Genomic DNA, 13,219 nt, shown 5'->3' with positions numbered 1-13,219 from the left:
TTAATTTAATTAAATCATTAAATTGATATAATACCTAAAAATATGACTAAAAAAAACAAAATAATTGCCAGAATAAAAAACTGTCGCAGAGTTTATTTTCAACAAACGAACATTAAAAATGTTCCTCCAATTTATCTTCGGAAACTATATTTTTTATATTTTTTTTAAACACCCATTCAATCGCCCCTTCGTGGTGTCACTCACTAGTGCGGTGTAACGATGCGTTGTTTTTTCAAACGTACGATGCTACTCGTACGTAATTGTACTCGAGTACACCGTTACAACTGCATCGCTTTCGCCTCAACGAGCCCATTCAAACGTCCCTATCGTACGCTCACAATCTTCCCCAAGGGGGATGGGGCACGAACCGCAGATTGAAACTGAACACCACCACCTTGCTGTTTCGCTTGTTTGATTTTCTGCCTGATGCTGCTGCTGCTGTCACTGCTGCTGCAAGCCAGTGTCTTTGGCTACAAAATGGGGATGAGACCACCCGCACAGTATGGATGAATCCAGCTGGGGCGCAGCAAACGGCTCGTTTTAACCTCGATCGAATGGATGTGAAATAAAATATGTCAAATAAATCGAACACATTCACACTCGAGCGTAACGTCATCCACCCAAGGAAAGTGCTGGTGGAGTGGTAATGCTGGTAGATGGAGAGGAAGAAATAGAAACCAACACGAAAAAAAAACACTGTTGCCTACACACATATGCTTGGCTCGTCTTACACAGTGCCAGGACAGGTTGACAGGCTGTACGCACATGCACATACGAGCGGCAAGAACGCTCGCTTGCAAAACTCGGGTAATGAGATCGTTATATTTTATTTGCTCTGGGACGTCGTCTTCCTCCCCGCTGTTGGACGTACGCCACCGTGCGCCTCCCCTGCCCTTTCACAAACAGATTTCGCTTCTGCTACACGGTACCCATTGTGTAAACAGGGGTTTTATCTTGTTGATGTGTTTTTTTTTTTTTTGTTTGGGCTGCTCTTATATGTTACTTCATACATTCGTTTTGTGCTCGGCTGCCGGTACCATTTGTTGTGCTCGGCACAGCAGCGCACCAGACGACCTGGTCGGAGGAGATGAGTGAGCTAAGTTAAAGCAACCCCTCTAGGAATTATGATAATTTTTCATTATCCTTCGTATAGCGATGATGCAATGCAATTTGCGAATAAAAAGATCGAGTGGATTATTTGAGCCTTTTTTTTTGTTCTTTAGATTTTTCTTTGTTTGGTAGGTGATGGAAGCCAATAAGCTGACGGGATCAATCTAATTCTTCAAATTGATTGTGTGTGGCAGAATGATGAAAAGGCCATCATGCTGTGAAAGGAGAAAAAGCGTGCAGAAAAAATATATAGAATTGAGGAGGCGAGAGCGAAATTGGGAAAGGGGGAGGTTGAAGTCAAACAGATGATAGTGTGAGTTAAAGGATTCATCAGTTCTGGTCCAGGGATCGTTTTGAGTAAAGACAGAACGACGGAAAGGGATGTAAATTGGTGGTCTAGTCCGGAGGCGACGAGAAGGAACGTAAAGGAGAATAGACGAGCCAAGGGAGGGAACATCAAGATCGGAGGAAAGGAGACCGGCTATGACAAAGGGCTGAGCGTGCAAGTGTTGAGTCGTAATGTAAACCAGACCTAAAAGTCGACAACGAGCTGAGTAAGAAGGCATTGGCCTATCGTGCCCAATGGAGAAGTCCGCGGACTGCAATTTGAGAAAATTTCTTCTGGACATGTCGAGTCTCTGCATGACTGTGCTACCAGATGGTGTCCAGACTAGTGATGTGCTGTATGGAGCGCACCCACGACTCCGATCCGACTCCGAATATTGTTAGTTCGATTCCGACTCCGGCAAAATGGAACCACTAGATCCGCCCGGAGTCGGAGTCGTTCGGAGTCGACTGGAGTCTTCCGGAGTCATCCGGAGTCGACGACTCCGAACGACTCCCTCGACTCCGAAAGACTCCAAACGACTCCGAACGACTCCGAAAGACTCTGACTCCGAACGACTCCGAACGACTCCGGACGACTCCAAACGACTCCGAACGACTCCGGACGATTCCGACTCCGGGCGACTCCGGACGACTCCAAACGACTCCGACGACTCCGAACGACTCCGAACGACTCCGAACGACTCCGGACGACTCCGACTCCGGGAGACTCCGAACGACTCCGGACGACTCCGAACGACTCCGAACGACTCCGAACGACTCCGGACGACTCCGAACGACTCCGGATGACTCCAAATCCGGGCGACTCCGTACGACTCCGTACGACTCCGGACGATTCCAAACGACTCCGTACGACTCCGGACGATTCCAAACGACTCCGGATATTGCGGCACGGACCTACCCTCCGGAGTCGATTCCGAATTTATCGGAGTCGGATCGGAGTCGACTCCGGATTTTTGACAACTTTACCCATCACTAGTCCAGACTACGCATGCATAATCCAAGTCTTCGTTTAGAAGCGAGCGCGATCAAAGAACGACAACCCGTAGCGCAGTTTGTAGACTTCGTATAAGCCTATTTCGGCATCTACAACATCTTGGCACTATTAGAAAACAGTCAGAGCAACAAAAGAAAGCCAACAACCCCAAGCAGCTTGAGGTTCCAAAGGATTGAATCCTTTGAGCGACTCCAAAGGATGTTGAAGACCGAGCGTAAAGACTCTATATCGCTGCGTTTGCTTGGATTCGGGAGGTCGATGCAACTGGCCAAACAGTGAAACATGAACAAACATATCATGAAGCAAATTCGTCCCCACTGGCTTCAAAGTGGCATGAAATCACTCAATGCAATCATTTCAGGCGAGTTTTGACGGTATTTCAATAGGATAACCAAGTCCGCGAACCGGTCCAACATTTCCCAGCTGCGCCCCAACGAATGTCTTTTAGACTAACATGATGCAAACGCTCTACTCCAACAACTGAGGAGGATTTGGTAAAAATTGAAGGTAGATCTTAAAGCATGTCTACAAGCATGTCTTTGTTCATGGTGTTGAATGGACGTTCATGGTAAGAAATTATCTCAATTGGCTTATTTTTAAATAAGCTTAGATTCAATTAGTCATATCTTAAGGTATTTGTTAATCCAGATAAAACGGCTTTAAACGTTTATGGGTATGAATCAAGCGTTTCATGACAATCAAAGGTTTAATTTTTATTAAAATAAACTCGCATTGAAGTACCACCGCCAAAGTCAAACCCACACTACAACACACCCTCTAATCCAAAGCATACTTCCTCATTTGAATCTTAATGGTATCTCACTCTGTATTCAGCCACGTACAGCAAGCAGCCGAGTGGATTTGGTTTCCATTTGGCCTTCACGCTTCCATTCCCTCTACACACTGAAGCATTAAGCATACCTCATGCATGATCGAAAGTCTCACTGCCATTGACAGCCTTTACACGAAGCGAAGAGCGTGGTACAACGTTTTTAAGCATGCTGGTTCAAGAGTTTGAGAGTCACCTGTGAAAAACTCCTACGCCGTAATGATTGCTTTCCTGTGTATGCTTGTGCCTGGTGCTCGGAAAAATGCTGCCAAGATCATCGACGAATAACAGTCGCGCCCGTAGTGGAAAGCAAAAAAAAAACGTGTAAAACGTTATGAATTTTAATTTTTTGCACATCGGGAAGCATTTACCATTTGCCGTGATCGTGCTGCAAATCGAAGAGGGAATCGGATTGGAAACGAGAAAAACGGGTGGACTTTTTTTCCTCTTTTTGTGGGTCACTACATTTCGACATTTCAACAAGAGTTCCGTTCCGTACTTTTACCAAACAATCGAACGCAAATGCAGCATCGCAGGCATCGCATTTTAATGATGTGAGCGTTAGTGAGGGCGATGATTGCGATTGAAAATTCGAGCACGAATGTTCCGTGGCGATAATGTGGCGATGGTTGGATGGGTGTTAACATTGTGCCTCACTTTTAAAGCCCGCAGCACAAGCGCTTACTCCAGCGAGCTGGGGCTCTCCATTGTTTAACATACGCACAGTAGAAAAACCGCTTGACCCGAACGGGCTGGACCCCCGGAAGTGGGCTGTTGTATGGTGTTAATTTAGTGGAGCTTTGTGTTGACTCTCGCACCGGGGCTAATGTTAACCACAAACATGAGCCGGTGTATTTGTTTTTGGTATGTTTGAGTAGCCTCTTCTTCGTTTTTATGCGCTTTAGCTGATTATTTTGTTTCAAAAACATATCGCGAGTTCAACAAAATCCGTCGCTGTGTGTGTGTGTTTTTATGTTACTTTACTCGAACACGCACCCAACTCCATATGTCACCGTGGTTAGGGTTCATTAGGGTGCAACACATGTTGGTGGTTAACACACACACGCACACACACAGTTGTGTATGCTAATGGCTAGAGCCCGAGACCCTCACCACTTACTCACTCATAACTTGGCACAGACACTTCAACAAATGATTTGCAAACATGACAAATGCTTCAGCCAGAAGTGCCAACACAACTCCCCTTGGAACTTCACTCCGCCGTCCATTCATAACGTTCATTATGATGAGAAACAACCCCGTTCAAATAGGTAGGGTAGGTTAGGGGGAACAACAAATCGGCGTCGAAAAATCAACACTGTCTAAACTTTGTGCAAACTAATTTCCAGCACAGCCAACCGAAACAACGAGGGGTTTTTTTGCGCCCCGTGCGCCTGCAGCGAGGAAAGCAGCCCCTGATGGTAGCAGCAACTTCCCGCCCTCACCTGGAATGCGCTTCCAATAACTCAATTTTGGGCTCCGTTTGCTGGTGTGTTGACGGAAAACAACATCGAACAGCGGGCCGTCATCGGTGAGCGTGATGCCGCTACCTTATCGTGCGCCGGCTCGATCGTACATTGTTCTTGTGGAAAAACATTTTCTTTTCCTGTCGGTGCATGTCGGCACTGCTGTGGCTAGTGCTTTGTTCAGTGGCATTTCTGTTTCCCTCACTTTCTATCTCTCTCTCTCTCTCTCTGCGATGGAAAACTTCTCTTTACAAACTTGTCAAGCGGCTGAAGTCAATTTTACGTGATATGTCATCACGGTTGCTGGTACAATGGGGAGTGAACACATTTTCCTGGTTAGTTTTCCTAGTTTTTAACTAGTTAAATTGGAAAAAGTTAAATGCTTCGTAAAGTGAAACATACTTCCGTAACAAAATTCTGCTTGAAGTTGCGTAATTGGATAAAGTACTTTAAGCAAGGAATGCTAACCATTTAAATGAGTTAATAACGAATAGAATATTGCCACAACTGTCAAGCGTTCACTGATTCAAATGCATGATATCTTTTTAAAACAGATATTTCTTTAATAACCGTAAATACCGTAATAAAAAAAACATGTAACTTTTCGTGAAATATAAATTCATTAGTATCCTTTTGTTCAACTAAATTTAAAATCTTATTTTTTTTTATTTTAGACACAACGGTTCGTAAAAAGGAAATATTGAGTGAATGCATGATACTCAATAAGCCAAGGATTCTTTTCTGTTCAGGCATAATCGTAATGTCAGGGAAAGTCGCCGGACGTGAAGGCCATGAAGAAGAACAAATAAAATTATACAATCACATTTACATCACTATGCGATAGTGTTCGGACGGTGCGTGAGCAAAACTTTAACAACCTTTGCCGTAGTTCGAGGGAGTTGAATTAATTGCTCTTGTCTATAAATTTACCAATTCGATTAAGTGGCCTTCGGGCTCAATCATCAATACCAATACATCAATACCTGCTCGAAAACACGGGTTTGTTTACATTTATCCCAAGGTGCATTAAAGAAATCAGGTGATCGAATCTGGAATCAAAGTGTATGTAGTCCAGGTGGTCTCATAGCATATTTTTATAATCAAATTTGAATATCACTTTTTGACAGAACGAGTGAAAACTTTTGCTCCAACGAGCTTTCTGGAGGCTTGAAGAATACTCAAAACACTCTTAAAATCTGCATTCAGAAGCAGAAGCGATAAAAATCAGTCTTCTAAATTCATACACCTTGGGATAAGCCCACCTGTATATTATACTCCCTCAGATAGCTGCTCGAAAACTGCTATACAATGAAAACAGCTGACAGGCTGAAATTTCAGCCTACGAGTTGCAAACGGAAAGGGCCTCATTATTAGGTATTGCCTGTTCAGATAGAATTCGGTCTCCTAGCTATATTTTTAATAGATTCATTTAACACTCAAATTTAAACGATTCCATTAGTCGTTCTATTTGACGTAATGTCCTTTGCGAACATGCCGGTCTATAAGGATATCGAGACGTGCGATTTCATGACTGGACCACGGAACCGCCTGACGATTGCTACGAATATCAAATCCTTTTTGTCATAACTTTGTCATAACATAAGAGACGCTCTGAATGATGTTTTTTTATCGTACTGTTGTGTTCTAACGTTTTCTTAATTTGATGGTCCCTCAAGGTCTGGCTCAAATCCTACGCTACGGGGCCTGGCTACGCCATAATACGAACCAAATGTAAGTCCATTTTTCACTGCAGGATCATTAAAACGTTGTAAACAATGAGGCCCTTCACGATTCTAGTTAGTTTTTTGTATGGAGTTTGACAGTTGGAGGCTGAAATCATGTAAACACTCCATACAAAACCACACAAAAAACTAGCCTGCAATTTTCAGTCTAGATTATTCTAGCCTCAAAGTTAGAATTAGATTCGAGTACCTGCTCGAAAACACGGGGTTGTTTACATTTACCCCAAGGTGCATTAAAGAAATCACGTGGTGGAATCTAGAGTCAAAGTGTATGTAGTCCAGGTGGTCTCATAGCATTTTTTAATAACCAATTTTGAACATCACTTTTGACAGGACGGATGAAAGCTTTTTTTCAAAAAAGCTTTCTGGCGGCTTAACGAATACACAAATCACTCTTAACATCTTCATTCAGAAGCTAAAGCGATAAAAATCAGCCTTCTAAATTCATACACCTTGGGATAAGCCCACCTGTATATTATACCCGCTTAGATAGCTGGTCGAAAACTGCTATACAATGCAGCTGACAGGCTGAAATTTCAGCCTACGAACCAAAGTCCATATAATACAGAGGTCGATGCATAGCTCGATTTTGGTCTACCATTTTGAAAGCTTATTTTTGACAGTTAGATGAAAAAGCGCTCACAAACGATTCCAAACAACCATACACTTTTTAGAGCTAATTGTGCATTTTGTGCTCAAAACTTAGTTTAACTATAGATTTCTTTTCATGAACGTGGCATGAACGAGTAGTTTTTTCAGTAATTCATCACTTAAAAATGACCACAATCAGAAATCTGGCTTCTTAGCTTAGACCCTCTTGAGCTGCACAAGATTTCGTCGTAATTTCGGGCACTGATCTTGTTGTAATTGATAATTTCACTATAATTCTATCTTTTCTTGATATTCCTCAACTTTTTAAAGTACAATATTACAAACAAACGATGTAAAAATGGCCGAAAATGCTTTCAGACCACAGCATGCACAACAACTAAATCCTCAATGTATGCTACGATGAAACTATTGAAGCTTTTTCATCCAGCTGTCAAAACTTTCCCACGCTTTTTGATCAAATGTTCTGCACGACTCGACCTCTGTATTATATAGACTTTGCTACGAACTTAGAACGGAAAGGGCCCCAATACTAGTAATGTGAAGCCCAGATAACAAAAGATTATGTAATATAGAAAACACAATGTTTTGATTTTTATTCTTCTTTAAATTGTCATTCTATATGAACAGTACTAATACATAGCAATCAAGGAATTAGTTCAAATTGAAATATTACGCTAAAACTTTAACATTCCCATTATGCCAATAGCAAAATTCTGCATATTCAAAAACACTCTCGCACTTAACTTCGGACGAAAAGGGTTTTAATTATCAAAATTTTATAGTTATTGATTGTAAGCCTTCTTGGACATAATTTCAATAAGGCGTAATTGCAAAAACTCTTGGAAATAATGTATTGTGCTATGTCTGAAATATCATATGGGAAAAGCTACATCAACAACAATGTATGTAAATTTTATATTTTTAGTGTTGAGCTGTATTCAATAATATTTATTATCCTTTATCAATTGATCAAAACTGATTCAATTATTCGTAACAGGATTAATAAACAAAACTAACGGTTGGCGTAGTTACATATAATTATCATATCACACCACAAGCACATTCAGCGTATAACAATTAATCACCACTATTACAGCCAAACCTTATTGATCATTTAGTTTGTCGACCGTAAGCTCTCGTTCAGCGGAAAATCAATTGTTTCTATTTCCACACACACAATGCCACATTGCCACCGCGTTAGGGCTTGATTTATTATCGCCACGGAAACAAAACATTCAACACGCTCCCATCTTTCTATTGGCTTTGTTTTTTTTAATTCAATAAGCACCTTCCAGCCTATTGAATGCTCGCTCAATTGTACCGAGCAATTACTACGCAATAAATATGACAGGTTAAGTAGCGGCTAACAATGGAAAAGTTCACAGTAGAGCGCTGTGTGAGAGATAGAGAGTCAGCCAGTTTAATTTATGGTACGCACATAATGATGCTAGATCCCTATTTTTAAAACATTCCCCCATTCCCACGGATATCGTTTGTTTCGTCGCTGTTGGTCGCTAAAAAAACAAAATGGTAAAAAACATTCTATCCCCCCCAGGTTCAAAGCTAGTTATCCCCCACAAAGCCCTCTCGAAGAGTTTTGCGAACTTGTTGGGGAAATTTATTTCGCTTTTTCAATTATACCGATTGCACACCGCTCCGCATCGTACCAGCGCAAGTCTCATTCAAGTGGAAAACTGTCCCCAAGTCCCACTGCCTCCCAAACCAAACCCAACCGCAACGCTTACTGCAGGCAGAAGTTTATTTACATTTCCTTCAAAAAAACGACTGATTTCTGAACCATAGACCAGGGTCTAGGGACTAGGGTCCTGCCGAGGAACGTGGATGGAAGGTCCTCTGCGCTGGCGATGATCTAGCGCACCCATTCCAAACCACTTCCATTAGTGGTCGATTTTTAGCATCTTTCCTTGGCAACCGACGGACCGAAAACCACCAAACGAAATCATCAGCACAACCGGCGAGCACAATCACCCGAAATCAAATGCATCCATTACAGTGTCCCGGGGCATGAAACGGGGAGTGGAGTAAAATATTTCTTGCCTCATTGATAAACGAAAAACTTTCTCCTTTAGCACCGGCCGGGGACTTTGCTTTGCCGCTGGAAATCGATTCGAGCTCGAACTCGGCGAAATAAACGGACCGCCGAATGAAAGCACCCACAAGCAAAACAAAACAAAAAAACAGAAAAGGAACTTCTCTGCGCCATTGAGGCGTTGGGTAATCACATCACCAACAATTCAACCAAGCTTGGAATGGGTGGAGCAAAAGTTCCGCACAAAAATTGCACAATACCGTCCCATTATTCCCTTGCAAGAGGTAAAACTTTCGGGTCCCGCATTGTTTGTGGCACAAAACTACGGCCCGGGATGGTCGGTACGTACAGAACCGTCCGTGCACTCGGTGGATCATCATGTCGAAGTGGATTAATAAGCGCAAGGTGTCCATCCTGAACCTGGCCCCACCGTCCAAACCGGGCCCAGCGCTGCAAGCGACCCCGGTCGGCGAGCAGGAGTTCGAGCAGCTGTTCCATTTCGCGTTCAAGTGCTTTCGGCTGTTTGCCCTGACGCCCGGCCTGATGGACAGGCAGAAGGATCGGTACCGGGTGCGCAACACGCGCTGGATGATGCTGATCGTGCTGCTGCTGGTGGTCGTCGCCTGGATCGCGCTGTTCGAGACGTTCTTCATCGAGCGCCGGACGGCCCTGATCACCGGCATTGCCAACCACATCCAGTTCCTGATGAACACGATCGCACTGACGGTGGCCTGGGTCGTGCCGCAGCTGAAGGCGGACGAACTCGGCTCGATACTGGACGGCTTTTTGCTCATCGATCGCGAGCTGAGCAGCTACAACGTGCACGAGGTGGCGGGCTACAAGCGCGTGTCGTTTCTGCTCCGGTACGGTGTGGTGCTGCTGGCCCTAATGTCGCTCACCGTCTACGATGGGTTCGTGTCGTTCGTGCAGCTCACTACGGTTGAGGTTTGGTACTGGCTGTCCCACCAGCTGCCGTTCATCATCTACGCGATGGCATTTCTGCACGCGTACGTGCTGATCTACTGGCTGCATGCGCGGTTCCGCCGGCTAAACACGCTGGTCGAGCAGTATTACCGGCAGGGGCACATCTTTGCACCGGCGCGTCAAACGATCATCAGCTTCGCGACGATGGTAAAGCTGGACGAGGAGTCGGCGGTCGGTGAGGAACTGCACTCCGTGGGGCGGCGTGAAATATCGGACGACCTGCAGGTTCTGGCGATCGTTTCGCGCACGATCGATCTCGGGCAGAAGATTGAGTCGTACTTTGGCCCACTCTTCCTGACCGTCTACACCGCACTGTTCTCGGTCACCACGATCCAATCGTACTACTGCTATCTGCATCTGACGGCCAAGGGTGATCGCGGCCTGTCGATTGAAACGCTCGTCCTGTCGGGTGGAATCATTCTGTACAATGTGATCGCGATCGTTGCCCTGCCGTACATCTGCGAGCAGGTGGAGAGTGAATCGAAGCTGCTGATGTCCTACCTGTCGAAGCTTTCCATGAAGCACAGCCAGGTGGCACAACACTCGTCTATTTGGTTCCCGAACCTGATCTCGAGCGTTCGCTTCTCGGCGTTTGGTTTCTTCACCATCAACTACAACATGCTGTCGGGGGTTTGTAGATGACAGCGCAGAGATTGTTTAAAGTTTGTTGTTTTTTGATACTTCTATTTTTTTTGGCAGCTCGTTGCCGGCATGGTTACATACCTGATCATATTCATCCAGTTCAACTCGATGGTACCGGCCAGTAAGGATGACACGCACCACACTCGCAAGCAGCACGTAACCGAGGAGAGGTTCTAGATCCGAAGCTCACAAAACGCACCATACAAAAGGCTAATAATGCACCTAAGGCCCGGTCTTTTCGCCTTTGTGGTAAACTTTCGCACAATTCACAGCACTCAAGCTAGCAATAAATCAATAAGCATTCTTTTGATATTCACCCTGCACGCTCGTATCTTCATTTCACCCACTCGGGGCTTTTGTGTCGCACCTTTATCAAGCATATCCGAAAGAAACCGTGCACATCCTGCATCCTGAGCAGCTTCCCGTTCGGATGCACATTGGTTTCAATGGAAGCAATTGGTATTGGTCTTTGTCTTACAGTGCCCTTTGATGGTGATGAGAGAGTCTTGGGAACCGTTTCGTGCTTTTTTGTACCGAACTAAAGAATAGCCGTACGTCTCGAAGCCAATGGACCAACAATGGGCCACCACTGCTCATGCACTACTCATGCTCACACCCAACGCATTCTTACCTGTTCCTGGAATGCTAAAGAATACCGAAGAATGCTTCCACACAAAAACAGTCACAAGCATTGGCTCATTGAACGAAGTGTGCAGCACTTCGATTGAGGACCCTTTTTTTTCTTATTGGCTATCTTTGCACAGTGAAAGCCAAAATCTCACACCGTCGTACGACCGTCCAGGGTGGCAGAACGCTTCCGTGAAGCATATATTTACGGTTTCCGGCGACTGGGCGTACGCTTCCACCGTTTGTTTGAGCTCCCTTTCTTTCATCGATCCCAAACCCAACCCAAAACTCGAAAGGAAATGAAGTGCGCTCGGCATTGTGAACGTTGTGAAGCCGAATCAATACACTTATCCCTATTGTGTCGCGGGCACTAAACTGCATCGAGCGCACTCAGCTGTGGCAGGAAAAAATGTCTTTTGTATTGTTGTGGGGGTTTTGAAATGTAAAACAAAATGAAAAATGGAGCTAGCATAATGAACGAAATCCTCAGATGCTAGGGATTCACCAAGCGAAAGCAGTCACAGCCACTAGTGCGCGGTATGTCGTACTCCACTCAACACGATATGGAGCGATGTAGCAACATGTTCTGTTAACATCGCAACAATTAAAACGGAATGAAGTGCTTCCACTGTCCAGCGAACGCTATCAGCACAGGAAACGGATCCATCGCGGAGACTAGGGTCGAAATGATGGAAGGGAATCTAATTCCTTTTCCATTTTAGCGCTACCATCTTCTTCATGCTGCTCCTTCTTTCCAGCCAGCAAAGTGTTTAGAGAGAGGGAAATTTGTGCCAGTAATTAAAAACCTCATTTCCCGCTGCCGTTTCGTGCCACTTCGCCCGGAACAGAACGATGAATGTTTTTCTATTTATATCAACTACCTCCTGCAAGCCACCTTCACGAGTGGATTATCTTCTGCAATTTTCTTTGCCCACCCTAGCCAACCCGATCGGTACGATTTGGAGTTTTAATCCATCCGTGTGCGCATGCCTTTCCGAAGCGTCCCAAGTGCAGTGGAAATGAGCCCAATGCATGCACTTTTCGCCTCACTTTCAAATGAATTGCAATCGGTTGAATGAAAATTAGTGAAACTTTGCTAACGAAAGATGGAGCTTTTTTTCTTTCTGCGACACAATTTTGCGCTTCATCGGTGGTACAACATTCCCCCAAATCAACTAACAAGTCCTTGACAACCTTCACATAGCTAACCATCAGTCAAGTGCTTCCTGACACCCCCTCATTCCTTTGGACGCCTTCCCATCACCCCATCAGAAGCACGAGAGCGGAAGGAAACAAAATTAAAATTTATATTATAAACAACAAACGGAAATATTTAAACTTTTTCCCCGTTTTCGGCCACAGCAATGCGCGAAGCGAAGCCCCGTTCGTTGCCTGCAGGACTGCGGCAAGGTTAGGGCAGAAGGTGTTAAATCCCGTGCTAAGGGTGGATGAAGAACGAACGAAAAAACAAAAAACAAAAAACTCCCGCGCGCCACTTTAACATTCTTTTGACCCGGTTTTGTTGTGCTGTTTTGCTTTCTACCTCTTCCTCGCTGGCGTAAGGCAACGGAAGCCGGGCACATCGATGGTAACTTTTTCTCATTAAAAACATTATTAAAGTTAGATCGTTTCGTGCGCGAATTTTGTGTCCGATTCTGTTTACCTTGTATTTTTATGCGCTCGATGGAGAAAGCGAAGCAGCAATTGTCGCACACTTGTTATGAAAACGGTGTCCTGATTTTGTAAAGGAGCAGTGAAAATGAGGGAAAATGAATAGTGCAAATGCGGGAATATTTTAACATTACAGTGAGTTTG

At 44.5% G+C, this 13,219-nt stretch overlaps 1 protein-coding gene across 1 annotated transcript; it reads left to right on the top strand.

Moving 5' to 3' along the window:
- The first annotated feature begins 8,935 nt into the window (after positions 1–8,935).
- LOC120956300 (gustatory receptor 68a-like) lies at positions 8,936–11,078 on the top strand. The gene is made up of 2 exons (XM_040377682.2): positions 8,936–10,765; positions 10,835–11,078. The coding sequence occupies exons 1-2, from the start codon at positions 9,530–9,532 to the stop codon at positions 10,952–10,954; spliced, it is 1,356 nt and encodes a 451-aa protein (XP_040233616.2). The 5' UTR covers positions 8,936–9,529; the 3' UTR covers positions 10,955–11,078.
- Positions 11,079–13,219: the final 2,141 nt, after the last annotated feature.

The sequence above is a fragment of the Anopheles coluzzii genome, chromosome 3 (genome assembly GCF_943734685.1).
Source record: "Anopheles coluzzii chromosome 3, AcolN3, whole genome shotgun sequence".
Lineage (NCBI taxonomy): Eukaryota > Metazoa > Arthropoda > Insecta > Diptera > Culicidae > Anopheles > Anopheles coluzzii.
Note: the sequence above shows the minus strand (reverse complement) of the source record. Positions and strands in the feature narration are given on the sequence as shown.